Source organism: Thunnus albacares, chromosome 23 (genome assembly GCF_914725855.1).
Source record: "Thunnus albacares chromosome 23, fThuAlb1.1, whole genome shotgun sequence".
Lineage (NCBI taxonomy): Eukaryota > Metazoa > Chordata > Actinopteri > Scombriformes > Scombridae > Thunnus > Thunnus albacares.
This window is the reverse complement of record NC_058128.1, coordinates 10777692-10796792: the sequence shown is the minus strand read 5'-3', so window position 1 is coordinate 10796792 and position 19101 is coordinate 10777692. Positions and strand designations below refer to the sequence as shown.

Sequence of the window (19101 nt, the reverse complement as noted above, 5' to 3'; positions counted from 1 at the left end):
CCCAAAGGCAGCATCCGCACTAACCTGCTATCGGACAGTCTGAGAGCAACAAGCTTGGCTGGACTACACATTCACTGCTGCAGTGTCGTGCTCTCTGATTAGACGGGAATAGCAACAAAACGAGGACATTTTTTTTTCCTCACTAAACGTTGGTCTGGTGAGTATGTTGTCGGCTATGAGACGAAAATGTTAGTTTGTCGATGTAACAGCAACATAATTCGGTTAAACTTTGTCCTGGGCATCAACGACGCAGGTAGAGGGGTGTTTTTTTTTCAGGATGCTCGAGTTGACACCCCAAGAAAGTTTGGTGAAAATAGTGTTAAAGCGTGATGGCCGTGTATTCCTTTGATATTTGGGCCGAAGGACACCTGCTGTGGTCAAAGTCCGAAATATCCAAGGCGGGGCATATCAGTCCTAGAGGAAATCACCTTAGTGGGAAACCGACGTTTAGTGTTCAAGGGTAACTAACCCCGGTGAAAATTGGTGCCTGTTGAAACGATTTAAACTGCAAACTGAGAAATTGCATGCTATTTCTCGGCTAGTAGACTTGTATCAAAAACGGCATGTTTGCTTCCTGGGCGAGTGATAAAAGTGAATTTTGTTTTGTTTGGCGCATTAATATTTAAAGTATGTGCGGACATAGGTGACTTAAAATCAGGTGAGTACAGGGCGGGAACTATACTCTAACTGCCATAAAGTTATATGAGTAAATGAGAAGACCTGTACAACATTAAGTATATTTTTTATTTTCTTTCTTTAATGCTTGTTCATGTTTTATTCAGTCAAAATGCCATAACAGGGCAGTTCATCAGCATTGTTTTTGATCATAGAAATGTGGAACAGTTATGGCAATTACTTTATTGGTTTACCCAAATTACAACAAACAAACAAAAACATATTTTCTCTCTTACCTATTTGGCCTGTTTTTATTTTACAAGGTTTGGAGATATCTATTTCTTAGGTGCCTGCTTCCATCCTAACTAGGGCTGGGCAATATATTGATATTATATTGATATTGTGATGTTTTTATACAGTTCATGGATATGAGACTAGATATCGTCTTAGATTTTGGAAGTTGTGATATGGCATAAGTGTTGTCTTTTCCTGGTTTTAAAGGCTTCGTTACGGTAAAATGATATAATTTTCTGAACTTAACCGACTGTTCTAGCTGTTCTATTATTTGCCTTTACCCATTTTGTCATTATATCCACATTACTGATGATTATTTATCAAAAATCTCATTGTGTAGCCTAAATATTTTGTGAAGGGACAATCCCTACAATATCGTTGCTATATCGATATGAGGTATGTGGTCAAAAATATTGTGATATTTAACTTTGTCCAGCCTAAATCCTAACACAATAGTAGTAAAAATCATTTATATTGTGGTGATTGCATCATCCAAAACTTTTATAAAAATTAACAGCTATGTGTCATTTGAGAAACGGTGTCATATTACTCTATAATCCACAGAGGACACTGAAATCCAAAGTAGTCCCAATGAAACCATTAACTGTTTACACTGAGATCTAGATAGATCATGAAATTCCATTTTCTTCTTTTGCACTGGAGTTGAAGAACATACAGCATCTTAAATCTCATGTGCTACTAGAAGTAAGTGGAAGAAAAATGTAATATAGATAAACCTTCTACAAGGCTACTAGTTTGTTCATGTACCATATGCAAGTTTAAGGCTTGTTTAAGTATTATAAGTAATCTAATACTCTTCCTTCTTGACAAATACTACCCGTACTGACTATTTTAGCATAAAACAAAATCTGCACTTTTTCCTTTGATGCTCTCCACTGAAGGTGTTGTATAGATCAATTTTATGGGTCTAAGTGCTTCCTGCCTTTTATTTACACTTACTGAAACTGTGTGCTCAATTAATCAACCTGAGGTTTATGGTCCGTTCAGCGCTATGAATAATTTAAATTGTGGTTTGTGGATATAACAAGAGAAGATGATATTGCGAACTTGGATGCTGCATCACTAAACAACTAATGGAGACCTTGATTTCGGCAGTATAACAGAGGGAGTTGCAAATAGAAAATGGTTATACTTAAAATAAAAATATTCAAGGTGCAGTTCAGTGATTTAAAAAAAAAAAAAAAAAAAAAGACTTGCAAGTGCTGAAAAGGGACCTGCAGTAATGTTGCTGCTGAGATTATTCTTTTGTCATGACATTTGATAGGCAGCTGTATCCCTTTTGATAAACAAAACCACTCCATCATGGTATTTGCATTACAGAACGAAAGGAATGCAATACTGTGACTTCTTATGACTGTAGACTTATTTGGGGTTATATAGGTAGTAAACATTACACATACATTATGTTATATAAATCGAATACTTGTAACTAGCACTTTTATCAGTGTTCAAGCAGAGGAAGGTGAAAACAGCCTTCTAGTGTCAAACTCTGCACATACGTCATTCTGTACAGTGAAGCTCAAACATCATTGGAGGAACAAGAAAAAAAACACATTTTTGACTGTAGGGGGACTTTAAGTTTATTATGAAAGCTTTTTAATCATGGATCCCAATATCTCTGCTATAAAATGTTTTATATTTCCCACTATCCTCTTCTTGTTTTGTGGAAGAATCTGCACTTCTAGGATTGAATTGGAGGAAGGAAGATGTCGGCAATTTATAAAGATGACCAGGAGGACTGGCTGACTGTGTGTCTCAAGTACCTGCTTTTTGTTTTCAACTTTCTTTTCTGGGTAAGTGGCAATAAGTAGGCAATCACCTTTTTATGATACCAACACTCACATAAAGCTTACTTTGTCATCTATTCACTTGTATTTATTTGCAACTTCTAACTCAGACAGCATTACATAGCATCATTTTATGTTTTATGACTAGGCCTGTCACAATAATTATATTATCGGCTTATCGTATGATGGCTTAAAATGGTCTTAAAACTGTGATATAAAAATGGCTTAAAATTACAGTGATATCGTTTATCGCAATCACATCTGGGACAATATGTCGTCCAGCAAAAGTAGTTATCGTGACAAGCCTATTTATGACGCACGGTAAAAATGCTTTAATGCTCTTTGGAAACTCCAGGCAGAGAGACAGTAGAGGGAAAGAGCAACGTAGAAATGGAGAGAGGATTAAAATGAGTTCTAGGTCTGAAAAAGGCTGAGCTATGGACTTGGCCCAAAGTGAGTCATAGATTATTTAGGGGCTTGTCAGTGTACGATGGGGAACTGTGTATCAAAACTGCTCTCTAGCAAAACACTTTATGATACCGCAGGTTGCTGCTAAAACTGTTCGCTCTTACATCTAGTGTGAGGACCGTCTGGGGTCACTTTGAAACATTTTCAAAGTCTGAGGTAGAGTCGGTGTGCTGAGAGAAAGACAGATCTGTGTGTGCGTGGGAGAGGTTAAAGAGAAAAGAAAAAGGATCGAGCTTTATCTTCAAGCTTTGGTTAAATCTCTGTCACCACCTTAAAGCTCATCTCACAAGGAAACCCATAGCCTCCCTCTCCTCTTTGCACCACAGACTCTCTTCCCTATTTTTCACTGACATTTACTCTAAGAGTGCTCACATGAATTTCAGACTTTTTTTGTCCACTGAACCATCTTGGAGGGTGGGGAGGCGGTACATCTTTTGTCAAAACAGTGGCTTCGACACTTGTTGTCCTCAGAAATTGTGCCATGTTAGCTTTGTGTGCTCTGGTTGTGCTCCAATAGCTTATTCAATTTTAGATTTGATTGCAAATTTAGGACTAATTAGACCTTTTGGGAAAAAACTCTTTGGCTTTCTTGCTAAGAGTTAGATAAGAAGATTGTTGCCAATCTCATATCTGTCTGTTGAACGGTTGTCGCCAGCTTTAGAGGTGCTGGTAGGCAGACTTTGTTGTCATAGAACAGAGCCAGGCTTTGTTACGTTCAGACTCTTTTCATCTCATTTGTTTATTAGTGAAGAGCAATATACAAAACATTCATCTAGTCATATAAGTGAATATCAAATCTATTATCTATCTGGTCAAACTTGAGTTTTAGCTCTCGGAATATTTGTGTTTGAGTTGTAGTTCTTATGTATTAAATTATTTATAGCTTTAGTTACTTAAAGGTACCTGATGGAGTTTTGGTTCACTAGTACGCTGAAGCAATGGAGCAATGTTTTTATGAGTGGGTGAACATTTTCAAAGAAACATCAGTCTGTTATAATTCAGAGGCACTTTCTTATTGTGCAGGTTAAACATAAAATAAAAGTCCTAATTGTCGTCTTCCTCTGTCTTGTTTATGTATCTAAGTGGTGCCTCCTCGGTAGGGCATGTGTTGTTATAAATAAGGCCTTTGATGGAAAGAGATGGGAGACCGAAGGGGAAAGACACACTCAGGCATTTCCTACCCTATGTGCTTGTGAAACTGATGAAAGGAACAGATCTGGACGCCACCCTGGGATTGTTATCCAAGATTTGTTTGGAAGGAAGTGGTCATTATGTCCTGACCTACTGCAGCCTCCTGAATTCTCACTGCTCTTTCCCCAGTTATTTTTAAGGCCTGACCACTTCTCTCTCTGTTTCCCTTTCTATTTTCTCTTTCATTTCTAACCTCTATTGTGTCCTCCCCACCCAACCCCACCCCTCCCCATTCACTGTTCTCTCATGTTGTAGCTTGTTTATTTCTGTGACTCATCGGGATAGCATTGAACTGATAGCATTGAACTCACATCCTGTTTGTCACTTCCTGCCCTGTACCCTCTACAGTGCTGTGCTTTTTGGTCTTTTATTTGTCTTTTCTTTAAGATTGAATTTAAACACTCAATGTTAAACAATTTCTTTTCTTTTCGCTGTTCATAAAGTATCTCTACTTGCTCCATTGCTGTCTCTCCAGTTTATGACCCATACCTTTTCACCATGCTTAAATTGTGCTTCTCTTTCAGGTGGGAGGAGCAGCAGTTTTGGGTGTAGGAATCTGGACGCTGCTGGAGAAGAGCGACTACTTGAGTCTGCTGGCCTCCAGCACTTTTGCTGTCTCAGCGTATATTCTTATCCTGGCTGGGGGCCTGGTGGTGGTCACTGGCTTCTTGGGCTGCTGTGCCGTCATCCGGGAGCAGAAAAACTGTCTGTCCACGGTGAGACATTGGACCCAGGGAGGGGTTTCTACTGAGGTCCCTGCCTTTATATACCCAGCTGTAAAGGTTTGGGTATATGGTGTAATGTGTTACAGTATATGATGAAGGAATGTGCTTACTTAAAAAAAATCCAAAGAAAAACATTTTGTTTGCACACATATTTGTTTGTCAAATGGGTAACAGTTGAGTACCAATCAAAAGTTTGGAAACACATCCCATTCACTTGAATGAGAGAGTGTCCAAACGTTTGACTGGTACTGTGTATCATTCAAAGCAGTGTAGTTTTCTCTGAGTTGGCCTAAGTACAGGTAACTTCCAAGGTACCCTTAATGTGAGTGTGTATATGACTGAGAGTAAGTCAGCCCTGTTCATTGTAACATTACCTGAAATTCATGTCATATGAGAACATCTACCTATAATGATGAATAGAATAGTATTGTTCTTTGGTCTACCATTCATTGTGATGTAATAAACTACCAACTTTGGGCTGAAGAGGTCTCCAAAGTAACTACTAGTAGTAGCTTTTAATTCAACCCTTAAATGCAAGGTTGGGGATACTCTCTTGATTCTCTTGAGTTTTGCACATTATGAATTTTGTGCAGCCATACTTTTTCATAAGTTATGTAATTGAAATGATCATATGGACAACAATGACATACACCACACAGAGCAAACAACAACAACTGCAACTATGCAACAACATAACATGGAACTCATCCACGCTCTCCCTGGTCTAAGGTGTATCACTGGATGCTGACAAACGACTCTGACGGGGCCCTTACTCTCTTCATTATTTTACAGAGACAGGGCCCAGTGGGAGAGAAGCAGGCAGGAGGTGAATGTTCGCTGCCGCAGGACTATTTATAGATCTATCCACTGTTGATTGATGGAGTAACTGGAGAGAAGAAAGGAGTGAAGAGGTGGATGTGTTTGGAGGATTTGGAGTCTGTGGTGCATTTTGGTTGAACACCAACTATATCGATGTGCTATTTATAGATTAGTTTTGGGTGATTAATGTTACTGAATTTGTGTGTGTGGAAGGGGTGAAGTTGGAATTTTGTGTGGGCAGCATGCACACAGAGACTAGAGTGTTTTTTGAAATCTTGTAACCAAGAGATTCAGAGCAGGCTGTGTTTCTGCATGTTCTAATCACTGTGATAACTGCAAAACAGAAGTGAACATTTGCTTAAGTGTCACAAATATTAATTCGCTGAGATCATTGCTCCCCTACAGCTGTTTATCTTACCAAGGGTTCGCCATCACTTCGTTTCCCTCGTCGCGCACGATGGGTTGTAGCATCTGTCTCTCTGTAATGGCCGTGAGCAAAACAGAGCTGGTGCTGTTGTCAAACTGTTGTGTGCCACTTTGTGACAGGTGGGACTAATGAGTTGTATGTGTGTGTTTGCTTCATGTGGCATGGCCACATGTTTGTAAGTAGGGTATACAGTGGGGTCCAAAAGTCTGAGACCACATTGAAAGTCTCTAATATTGTCATGCAAACTTGGAAATACTCAGAAAGTTTGAAAATTCAGAAACATTAAAAGAACACAAGAAGTAATGACGTGGAAAATGAAGAAGAAATATTTAAGATTCTGCACTTATGGATCAGCAATCAAATTTAACTTAACTCCTTTGTACAAAAGGTCAGATTTCCTTAAGTTGTATCCCTTCCACTGAAGCATCCGTTCAGATGACACTCATCAGAGGCTCTTTCAAGTAACTCCGTTTGCAGCCAGTGTTCACCTGCTTTGAATATGGCTGTGCCTCAAGTTTCCCGCAGATAATTGCTTACTAAGTAGCATTGTGATCATGGGAAACATGGCAAATTGTTGTTCTAAGCAAAGAGGGGCTATCTCAGTGTCAATCCTGGCTAAACTAAAGGTTTCTAAGGGGGCAGTACATGGAACTCTAAAACGCTTTGCAGAAACTTGATCAGTTGTGTCCAAAGCGTGATGGTATATACATGTTCTCTGTATTATGTGTGTTGAATAAAGAAATCAGTTACACCATCAGAAGATCAATACATCAAGCTTAGTTCCCTGAGAGACAGAAAAGCAACTTCATCACAGATACAGAATTTGCTAAATAAAGAACGTAAGACTCCAATTAGCAAAAGTACTATCAAAAGAAGGCTGTCTTGCAGTGGTCTCAGAGGACGAGTAGCAGTTTCTAAACCACTTCTCAGGAGGGGAAACAAGGCCAAATGCTCGAGGTAGGCTAAGAAATGCCAGTATTTCACAGTGGATGACTGGAAAAAAATTCCTATTAACTGATGAATCCATGTTTGAGATTTATAGCAGTAACAGCAAGGAGACGAACAAAAGAGAGAATGATACCGCAGTGGATCTAAACTGACAGTGAAACATGGTGGTGGGAATATTCTGCCTACTGTGGAGTTGGACACCTGCACTGAATTACTAAGGAGCAGTACCACTCCATTCTTCAGAGACATGTTGTACCCTCTGATTTGCATCTTTGTGTAGAGGGATTCATACTGCAACAGGATAATGACCCCAAACACACCTCAAAGCTTTGCAAGAACTACTTGAAGACCAAAGAAGACCAAGAAGTCCCGACTGTCATGGACTTTCCTCCACTGTCACCTGACCTCAACCCCTTTGAACATTTATGGAGACACTTGAAGACTGAGAAAGCCAAGCATTCACATCACAAGAAGCTCTTTGGAACATTGTCAAATCATGCTGGGATAACATGGGTCATCAGGTTTTGCACAAACTTGTGGAGTCCATGCCAGCTCAAGTGCATGCTGTCATTAAAGCAAAAGGGGGACATACTAAATACTAAGATATTCTGAAATGCATGTGCATTTCTCAGGGATTCGACTTTTCACTCAAATTGTTAAGCTGATATTGTCATTTTTAACCAAGAAAATAGTATTACATTCAAAACAAATGCAAAATAGAAGTAGTAGTGGTTACCTAGGGGTCTCAGACTTTTGGACCCCGCTGTATATATGAACAGTCAAAAGTTTGTGCTTGTGTTATTTGAGTTTGTGAAAGCTGTAGTTTTGATCTTGTTCATTCCACAACAGTCTGTCGGCGCTCTCTAAACGAGTGGGCGATCTGTTCACTACACATTTTACATAACTGTGCTCTGCATTTCAGTGCATACAATAGTCCTTGTCATTGAGGATGAAAGGTTACAATTAAAGCCATCAGTGTCATTCATTTATGTGACATATTAATTACACTGATCTGATGTCTGATTTACAATATTATTCCAATGTCTTCCTGAGGAATACAAGTGTATGGTGGTGTTCAATATTTAAATCACCTTAATTTAGTTTTTTCTAAGATTGTATAATGGAAGTGCTCTCAAGCCGCATGAAGAGCTCCTTAAGAGATGCCCGAGAGAGATCTGATTCTACAGTCTGTCAAATAGCTTTCTGGTTGTCTTTTTTTTTTTTGTGCAGCGTTGCCATCTGTGTTGGAAGCGACAGATGCAGCACAATGACAGTTGATGGAAGTCTTTATTGAGTCGTCACGAGTGTTAGCAATTTTCCTCAAATTAGTTAGCTGAGGGGGCAACTGTTCTGATGACTCTGAGGTTGAAACTTCTGGATGAACTGAAGTCCTTTGTCTAATTTTGTTGAATTGCTTCATCCCTTTTCTCATCCACAGTATTTCTTCTGCCTGCTGTTTATCTTCTTAATTGAACTGGTTGCTGGAGTACTGGCCTATGTCTATTACCAGAGGGTAAGTGATCACTGCTTATGCTTGATTTTTGCTAATAATAGTAATTTATTTTATTTACAGAGTGCTTGATAGATGTAGTTTGGAGTGGTGCTTTACAATCAAAATCCAAATTGCCGAAGCAAGTCCCAACAGTTGAACCAATACCCAAATAAAGAAATAACGGCCACACAAACTACATTTACACAAATAAATTGAATTATTATCACTTTAATCAGAATTTAACTGTATGCCACAGTGGTCGGTTGGAATTAAAGTATCACTGTATACATTTCATTATATCACAACAACATAGGTGCCTAAAAACAGACACTCCTTCAACAGTGTTATAAAATAGATACTTAAAAATCAAGTATTATTATTATTATTGTTATTATTATTGTCTTCAGGGGATTACCTTTATCTTGTGGGTGATTTTGATGAGTGAGGTTAGAATGTGAAATTTGGTTCAGACATTTACATTCTCCTCTGCATAAATGATAAATTAGAAGTTTTGATCTGATGATCACAAATTTAAATAAACACTTTGGTTTATGAGCAAATATCTGAAAAATTAATACCATGCCCGTCAGCCTCAGCTGCACTTTGTGTTTTGTGCTAATTAGCAAATGTTATCGTTCTAAAATGCTAAACTAAGATGATGAACGAGGTAAATATTTTGCCCGATAAACAACAGTTGGTGTTGTTATTGTGAGGATGTATCATGCTGAGTGTTGTGACTCTGAGTCTTGTTTTCTTATGTGAAGAAAGTTTCCCAGTGTTCTTTGTTCCATGCCATAGGACATTGGTGATGATGAGTCACTGGAGAATCTACATTAGATCTTTTAGCTTTGCTGTTTCTTTGTTCCTTCCTTTTTATATGTTAATGTAGGTTGTCACTTTTTGCCACCTGCACTGTGCGTTTTGTTCAGTATCTGGACTTTATCTAACACACAGGATCTTGTTATCTCACAAACATCTGCCTGTCAGCCAGCCAGGTCTGCAAAGAGCATTATGCTATCTGTGGGCAGAAGCACAGTGATTTATCATAATGGAAAAGATTCTCTCTCTCTCTCTCTCTCTCTCTCTCGCTCTCTCTCTCTCTCGCTCTCTCTAATGCGATTTCATTTCTTGCAGTTCTGTATGCTTTATTGGCATGAATATCAGAAGAACATTATTGCCAATGTGTCAAGGATAATACGATTCATTAAATAAAATAAATGAATAAATAAAAACAAGAAAATGTCAGAAAACATTAAACACATGTTGTGTGTGTTTGTGAGGGTTGTTTGATGACTGAAGATTGGCGAGGCTCATCTAACTTTCGAATTAATCCTTAGGCCACTCTGTGTGTGTGTGTGTCTGTAACTCTACTATGTAGTTACTGTACATTTACTTTGAATAATCAAATTTACAGATCAATAAAATTATCAAAGCATCAAGGATAATGCATTTCAATTATGAGATGAAATAAATACAATCCATTAAATAAATTAAAATAAATAAATAAAAAGAAAAAGTGTGTGTGTGTAACTCTACTATATAGTCACATTTACTGTACAGTGCTTGCATTTGTAGGACTCTGTAAAGTTGCAATGATGTTGCCAAAGCACAGAAACCGTGTTAAATTATGATAAAACAAAAATGACATTCACAATAATAATCAATGGAATAGATAAAATAACCATATATACAATAGACTACGTCAAGATAACTATGTGTCATATCCAGTGATTTTTGTTTTGTGTCCCTCAATTTGTGACATACAGTCACATATTGTGCAACTAAATATGCTGCATGTCCCTCTCCTACTAGCATCTGTTGCTTTTCATCTAGCTTTGAATATCTCTCTCTCTCTCTCTCTCTATGATTCTCTTTGTCTCTCCAGTGTGTTAATGTCTGTGCACGGATGCACACAAACATACACACACACACACACACACACACACATCAAAGGCTATGTTTAAAGTCTATTTTTTGCAATGTGTTGTTCATCTGTCTTTTTAATCACAGCACTCATGGATGTGTGGGAGTTGTTACCTGTCTATCTTCTTGCCCTAATCCTCCCACTCCTTCACTTTTGTCAAGCTTATCACTTCAACACTCACTTTATAGTCTTTGCTCCTACACATTGTTGCATGTATTTATGTTCCATTTGTAATAAATAAAGCTTGTGGTTACAAAGTAAATTTCTTTCCCACAAGTACCCACTGTTTTCTTTCTGTGTTTGTGTGTGTGTGTGTGTGTGTGTGTGTGTGTGTGTGTCTTTTTGTTCGTTCATTTCCAGCTGAGTGAGGAGCTGAAGCAGCATCTCAACCAGACTATGACGGAGAACTATGCCCAGCCAGGGAAGGAGGCCATCACATTAGCTGTGGACAGACTACAACAAGATGTATGGACTATATTTGCCAAAACCTCTGAGGTTTTGTTCGGTTTATATAAGACTGTATGCTGCATTTCTGCAAATTAATTTTCCATGACTCTGTCTGCAGCTACCATATGTGAAATTGTTTTAAATTATGCTGAGATTCAGTAGAAGAAATTACTCATAGGCCCTGTGTTATCCATTGGGATTTGCTCAAAGTATTGTTTAAAAAAATGAGTAGTGAAAAGGCAGAGCTACAGTAATTACAGTAAATATCCATGTCTCTGAAAGAGGGAAACGCCACTGCCATTGCAAGAATAATCAAAGTTGACAGTGTACTGATTAAAGGAAATGGTATTAAACTAAATAAATTAATCAAATATAAGCCCTAAAAACTGGATCAGTTATCACAAATATAAAATATATATTACTTTCACCTCCCTCCCTCTACAGTTCAAGTGCTGTGGCAGCAACAACTCCCATGACTGGTCGATGAGCGTGTACATTACTTCGTCACAGCAGGCAGAAGGCAGGTTGGTGCCTGACAGCTGCTGCAAGACCATCACCCCTAACTGTGGCAAGAGAGACCACCCCTCCAACATCTACAAGGTGGAGGTCAGTAGGTTACATGGGACTGGAAAATAAAAGGGCTAAATGACAAGCACCGTATTTAATCTGATCTCTAGCATTCATATAATTTTCTGTAGCTTAATTATAATGTTTAAAAATTTGAAAGAGGTGACAGCGCTCCCTTTTAACACCCTGTTTGTGAAATAATGTGTTGTGAAAATAAATTTACACAGAACTGATCATTAGAGTATTAGAGACTTATGCTACGTCTGAATTTCTCCTCCTGACGTTTCACTTGAGGAGCTAAAATGGAGAGAAATGCAGAGAAAACACTGAAATTTGTAACTTTTCTCTGATAGAATGAGCTCTCTGGAAATGAATAAAACATGAGGTTTTGACAGCTTATCCATGCCGCACAGGTGAAAATTTCCACCACCTTGTGTCAAACCTTTCAGCTCCCCTGCTTTTAGCTCATAGTACACTGTCTGTGTCATGTGCAAATGCATAAAGATGAGGATGTACTCTGCCCTCAGAATTTAACAAAAACATGATGAATATATCCACGTACCTGCCTCTGTTGATCACTGTGTTGACGCACTTTCAGTTCAGATTTGGGATGAAAATATAATCAGTATTTTTTTTGTAGTTTTGCATGTTGTTTATCTGTATTATCTAAGATATTTACATCTATTTTTTCTGACATTTAAGTGATTAGACTGTTGGGGAAAATAATTAAAAGTGGTCCCCCTGCAGGATGGCTTCTTGTTTGCTGCAGCAAGTTTGATATTAACCATGGAGAGATGCTGAGACTGAAAATTTCACCAAAAAAATGCGGGATATACATTGAACATGTTTGGGAGTCTAATAGTTATCTGTTCAACCATATGCATGATCTAGTTTATGATTTTTTTTTAACTTTAATTCTTTGGCTCTGCAGGGTGGTTGCATCACTAAACTGGAGCAGTTTCTGGCAGACCACCTGTTAGTCATTGGTGCTGTAGGAATAGGAGTGGCTTGTCTGCAGGTAAGTAAAATATATGATATGTAGTTCAGACAGTTGTTAAAGAAGCAGAAAACTGTTCCCTATGTCTGGTTGGCCTCTGTTGAATAAAAAAACCTGTCAAAACCCAGACAGGCAAGATTTAAATCTTCCCATTACTGAAAATGTACCATCGCAGGTCAACAACCTCTAAATGGACACTTCTTTTCATCTCACCCTAGCCTCTCAGTCATCATTATCTGATTTTTTTTTTTTCATCCCTGTTATTTGATTTGTCCCAGTCTGAGATGGACCCGAGCTTTTATAGTTGACAGAGTTCATGGAGGTATACAACAGTGCTCTTTTACAATTCTGTGCTGGCTGACAGCCCTTTTATAGCCGCACACCATCTCTTTGTAAATTAACTTAAGAGAAACGTGAGACCAAACAAACCTACATTGATTCTTTCCAGTGGTATCTGTATGACTGATATGTGCTTCCATGGCCACCACTGTGCATGCTGTTCAGTCTAAAAAGTTCTTTATCAGGCACAAAGGACAGAGAGAATAAGGTCAAGACATCGTTTTCTGACGTAATAATGAAGTCTTGCAACAGATGGTGGTGACAAGGGAATTTAAGAGCACAGCTTTCCATTTGCCTTCACTTTCATGTGAAGATGGCAGTTTTATTCCCATATTAAAGGGATTTTGCTGAACATATACATCAAGTGCTGAATATCTGGAGAAATGCATGTAAAATAAAACTGTCCGTGAGCCTGTTCAGTATGATTCAGTACGTTTAAATCCAAGCATTCTGTATGTCTGCTTTGTATATTTGTACTGTAGGCTTACTGTATGTCTTGTCCTGTCAACTGTTCCAGTCTTTCTTAATGTTGGTGCACTTTCCTGTCCCTAATACCTGTCAGACTGACTGAAATATTATTCTAGTTGTTAAAATTCATGTTAGATCTGACTTTTTGTAGTTTTTGTCATAAAACTTATGACATAAACTACATGTATGTCTTCTGTACCACACTAACCTGTCTATGGTGCCTTGTACTGTATGTCTTTATGTCCATGTGTGTATGTGTGGTGTCACTGTAGCTGGCCGGGGCGTTCTTGACAGCCTGCTTTATCTATCTGCTCTATAAAGAAGAGGAAGAGGACTTCGGTACATTGTGATTAGCTCTAGAACAACTTTGTGGTTTAATCAACTGGCGAGACAAGGTTTGAGGGCATTGTGGAAACTTGATATCTGTCTGCATGTTTGTTCTTGTGTGACTATCTGCTCTATGTTAAATGTGAAATCTGCAGGCTACTTGTGTACTATTTGAACATATTTATGTTCTAATGTGTTCTTTGATAAGCATGTAGCATGCAGCTGCCTGGCCTCGCTTTATGTTGCAAATTGTTACTTCTTATCATGTGATAATGGGCTGCTAATGGCTTATACAGATGCGATAGCTTGAGAAAGGTCAAAGATATAATGAGAATGGCTTGATTAACCAAAACTTAACTGCTGCTGCATGATGGTAAGAGTTCTGTATCTTCATACTGTTGCATCTCATGCTATAAGATGCATGTACAGAGAAGAACACCAAGGTTTTGATATTTGTCCTTAATTACAGTTTTACTTTAAATTTGAACCTTTTCACCAGGGTCCACCATAGAAATTGGTTTTCTGTTTTTCAATAATCCTATTTCATTCAGACATTTACACTGTTGATCACTTGTACTCGCTTTATTAACAAGGTTTCAGACCTCAGTCCTTCATCATGTAAAATTCATGATGAATGTGCGTTTTGTTATTTACACAGTCAGAGTTTATGATCTGATGCATCTATCCATAAGACTTAGTAACAGGAGTAATTGACTGAGTAAATTACATAAAAGACAATACAGAGACAATTTATTTTCCTTTGTGTTACTTTATCATGTAGGTAAAGCATTGATGTTGTTGCTATAGTTACCTGCACTCTAAAATAGAGTAGGTTGCCCTGAGCACTGAGTTTCTTGAATAGTGAGTAAAATGTTGACTGGATTTATGTTTGAGGTGACCATGTGTATAACTTTAACAGACAACTGCCATTTTCTTTGGCTAGGTTAATTATATATTTTTCCTCCGACGATATTCCATCATTGCTCTTAACTACAAATATCCATGATCTTCTCAAATTAGGCTTTAAGAACATTAAGAATCAGAGAGGCGTTTTTTTCTCACATCATTGTCTTTCCGTTCTCCGTCATATACGTTGTCACCGGTGGTGGTGGCAGAGTGGGGGGGGGGGGGGACAACAGAAACTTGCCTGAAGATAGATTGTAATGAGTCAATACACAATGCTGACTCGCTCGATAATGCTTTCTCAGAAGGCTTTTAGAGACTCAGAGATGGAATCTGGGCACTTGCCTGCTTATCCATCAAGTCTGGCAGGCCCAGTGGTTTCAGTCAGTATCTGTACCTGCTGTTCTGTACTTTATATATTTTTGAGCTTTTCTACAGTTGAGTAGGGTGCTTTTGTAAATCATGCCTCAAGTTAAGTCAAGTGAGTTTTATTCATATAGCGCCAAAACACAACAGGGCTCTTTTCACATAGAGCAGGTCTAGACCGTACTCTCCGTAATCCTCATGGATTTTTGTTTTTTAAAAGGTTTTGTATACACGCAGGCTATTACTCAGGAGCCAAGGGATTAAAACGTCAGATTGTGCGTGTTTATAAATGTAGAGATGAAAATATGAAACAGTAGTCTCACTTTATCGTACAGGATTTGTTACAGGATTTGTTGAACACAGTACTGTTTTACATAAAACCCCTATAAAGATTAAGATCAGAAAACCAAACCTTTTTTCTTAAAGTTTACTTTAATTTTCAATAACAATTATAATCCCTAATTACACACAGTAAGCACATTTCATTAGTATCCATTACAGTGGTTGTTTTAGTCACCATATTATTTGGAGTTTGGTTAAGTTTTTGGAGCCTTTTACTGTGTAGAAAACAGAATATTCAAAGATGATTAATTGCGCATAAATCTGCTTTTGTACCCACCCCCAGTTCTTTATTTTGGATCTGCTTGTGCAAGCCTGTGCACACACATGTTGCTGCAATAATGGTTGCTTGACTCCCTGCGTCCCCATAGTAACCTGCATACCTTCCAGCAGTCTCTAACCCACTCACCTTTAACCCCTCTTTCTCCACAGTCAATAGCACTCAAGCTTCCTGCAGTCTTCTATGGTGACTGAGCTGTAATCTTTGACCTAACACTTCCTGTTTTCAGATCTGTGGGATGGTGTTTACCTGCTGCTTGTACAAAAGGATCAAGATGGACCCTTACTGAGCACACCGAACCACCACTACAACCCGCTCAACAGGCAGATGGAACAATGACCTGCTAACTTCAACTTCTTTATCTTGAACTCTGCACAGCCATGTTCCAGGTCACCCACATCGCAGCAAGAAACAAATGGTGCCATTGACCAACCAGGCTGATTTTTAGTTTCTTCTTATACAGTATCGTACTTCTTCGATCCAGACTTAAAAAAATTCTAATGCTTGACTGTGATCTTGGCGTCCTGGAGCATCATGTCTGGTTGCATTGTTTCCTTGGTTTTAGATGCATGCTTTACTTTGAGCAGGACAAAAGAAAGGGAAATACTTAACTCTTATCAACTAATGATGATGCAAATTTATTTTTCATATTTCGCAGAGCAGAGATTTATATAGTGGTGGGTTATTAGTGGTCATTCTGCTACTTGAGTAAGCTGGGTAAGGGCACTTTGTACACGGGTGTATCTGGTAATGAAGAAAGGAAATGCATCTTTTATAAACACAATGTGCCTCTATTACAATTCTGCTGGTAAATGATTATATAATTCAGAAATTCCATTTAACTCTGTGCCTGAAATCTATAAAGGGGAGCTGAAAGTGCACTATGATATTTGGCAGCAAATTAAATATAGTTTATTATCTTTATATTTGTATTTATGTTTATGTTCCTGAAAATGGCACTAAATGTTAAACTGTAGGATAGTTATTCAAATTAACTGAACACTAATGGTTGCACACAAGTGTGTTGACAACAAACATTTAGACAGTCTAGTAAGTAAAGAAAAGAAGTGAAAGTTGTTTTCTGAAATGGTTGAAAAGACTTTGACATCCCTGAGTTTATAACTCCACCTAGTGGTTTCACTAGTCATTAGCTACACTGTGTGCAGTATTGTAAGGATTTATTCTCCACAGACGTTGACGTTGACCTTTCTATGAACCAAAGAATGCAAGGACTATGTTGTTTTTTACTGCTTTATCTATCACTTGACTTCTCCTTTCTGATAGCTATTATGTATGGAACCATGAGCAGCAAGCTTATCACTATAGAAGTGGTAAGTCTTGGTTTGGCTGTTGTAGAATATGAAGTAAGAGACATACTGTCTGGATACAGTTGTTTCTGTTACAAAGTTTAAAAAATATATCCTATTGATTTTTTTTTTTTAAAACCTTTGCAAAAACACATCACTGTTGCCATGAATCTGTACTTTGTAAAGGGATCTCTTAGGATTTGTTTTTTCTCCTGATTGACATATAATTGAAGGGTGCTAGGGTATGAAAATGGTTGTTGAGATAATGACATAAACACTGGCATGTGCTTCAACTACTGACTGTACTATTCAAAAGATTCATAAGAAACTCATGAATAAATTTTCAAATATTGTTGCATTAAGAAATTTCATTGTGTTAATGAAAGTTAAATATTTAGAGTTGGTTTAGACAGGCAGCTATAATGCCATGATTGCAGTTTGTCTATGTTTATTGGATTATGATCATCAGGGTATGAAGTCAGTTTATTTACATAGCCCAAAATAAGTCATATGTTTTTCCTAGAGGGCTTTATAATATGCACCATATGACCTCTATCCTGAGTTGCTAATATCTCAGGGCTGTGTCAGTTAATGTAGTTAACCACCAGAGGGAGACAAAGAATCAATTAATCATGTAAAATAATATTTCTGTTCTGCTAAAACTGATCTGATTTAGCCAATTTGGTCTCACTCAACGCTCAGAGTGGCACTCTCTAATAACAAGGAGCACTATTACCTGATTGTCATGTAGTGTTATGTTTGCAAAGATTCAATTTTGACATATCTGATCTGTTGAGGGCCTCTTTACTACAATGTGTAGTATGTAAGAGTCGAATCTCAAACACCTTTGATAGTTAATGAGAACCAAACTCCTTCTCTACTACTTACTGTAGCAAACTTACGTGTTTTTACAAGCCATAGTTTTGTGTCAATCTCTTCAAATGTCTTTTTTTCTGTATTTTCTTTTTGCATAATATTTTCCACACAACAAACACCTCATCAAAATCTTGCAAGCTCATGTGAGATCTCAGGTCAAGGTTGGTCATTTTATTATCTAATGTCTGGGCTTCAATAAGAGAAGATTGTAAAAACACTTGTTATGTGTGGGGTCTCCCACAATTCCACATTGGAAAACTTTGGAGTGTTCCCAGTTCAAACCACATTTATTCTTGATGCAGCGCTAGTGCAGTTTTGTGTGGTTTTAGGGGTCCTGTTGTGGGAAACTCTCCATATATATTAAATACTATGCCATGCACATAGATTTTTTGTGCATTATTATATGTGCTATATTGTTGCCATATGACCCAGCTATTTGTCTTTGAAGCAAAACTTTTCCATTTTCCTTTGTTTCCTCTCAGATCTAGATTACTTACAAGACACAGTGTTGGTCCCGAACAATCTATCATTGTCACCCAGAAAAAGGGCAAAAAGTTTTAAAAGAGTTTGGATGTTCTCCAACATTTTTGGCTTCAAGAGCCTATAGAGTTTGTCAGTCCCTTTGTCTTCATCAGCTATAGGAGGATGGCTCTCATTTCCTGCAGATGTCACACATACTACAATGCACGAAAAGGGCACACTGATGCTGACAAGATAGAAACACACACACAACCCAGAGGTTGTACACATTAGCATGCGGTTTACACTCCTTGCCAGGAGAGACCCATAAGGGAGAATTGGGAGCAGCTGGTGATTCACCACTCCCATGTGTTGGGAGTTGAGGCCTCTTTGCATCACAAGCAGACACAGACGCACACATACACGACTTACAGACACCCACCATCCTCATCACACTGTAGTTAGTGGGACGATATTTCAATGGGACAGCTCATGAAGTTCCTTAGAACACATGTTGCAATATCCATTTATCTGTCAACCATGGAAAGTGCGTTTGCATGTGCACTGATAAGTGTGACACACACAAATACCTGCAGATTAACCCCAAAGAGAGCAAAGCCTTCCAGGACGGAGCAAAAACAAAATGTACTGATGTCATTTCTAAATTATAAATGAATGCATTAAACTCTGTTTGGTTTATGTCCCCTTGCATGTC

At 38.1% G+C, this 19101-nt stretch overlaps 1 protein-coding gene across 4 annotated transcripts; it reads left to right on the top strand.

Annotated features, from left to right (window-relative positions):
• The first annotated feature begins 7 nt into the window (after positions 1-7).
• tspan11 (tetraspanin 11) lies at positions 8-17406 on the top strand. 4 transcript variants are annotated; one of them, XM_044343821.1, is made up of 9 exons: positions 8-157; positions 2616-2723; positions 4901-5092; positions 8734-8808; positions 11072-11176; positions 11603-11764; positions 12657-12743; positions 13802-13924; positions 15974-16036. In XM_044343821.1, the coding sequence occupies exons 2-8, from the start codon at positions 2637-2639 to the stop codon at positions 13877-13879; spliced, it is 786 nt and encodes a 261-aa protein (XP_044199756.1). In that variant the 5' UTR covers positions 8-157; positions 2616-2636; the 3' UTR covers positions 13880-13924; positions 15974-16036. The 4 variants fall into 4 exon arrangements, with proteins under 4 accessions (XP_044199756.1, XP_044199754.1, XP_044199757.1 ...); XM_044343819.1 differs by having other exon boundaries at positions 9-157; positions 2601-2723; positions 15974-16033; XM_044343820.1 differs by lacking the exon at positions 8-157 and adding an exon at positions 331-658 and having other exon boundaries at positions 2601-2723; positions 15974-16035.
• The last annotated feature ends 1695 nt before the right edge of the window (positions 17407-19101 follow it).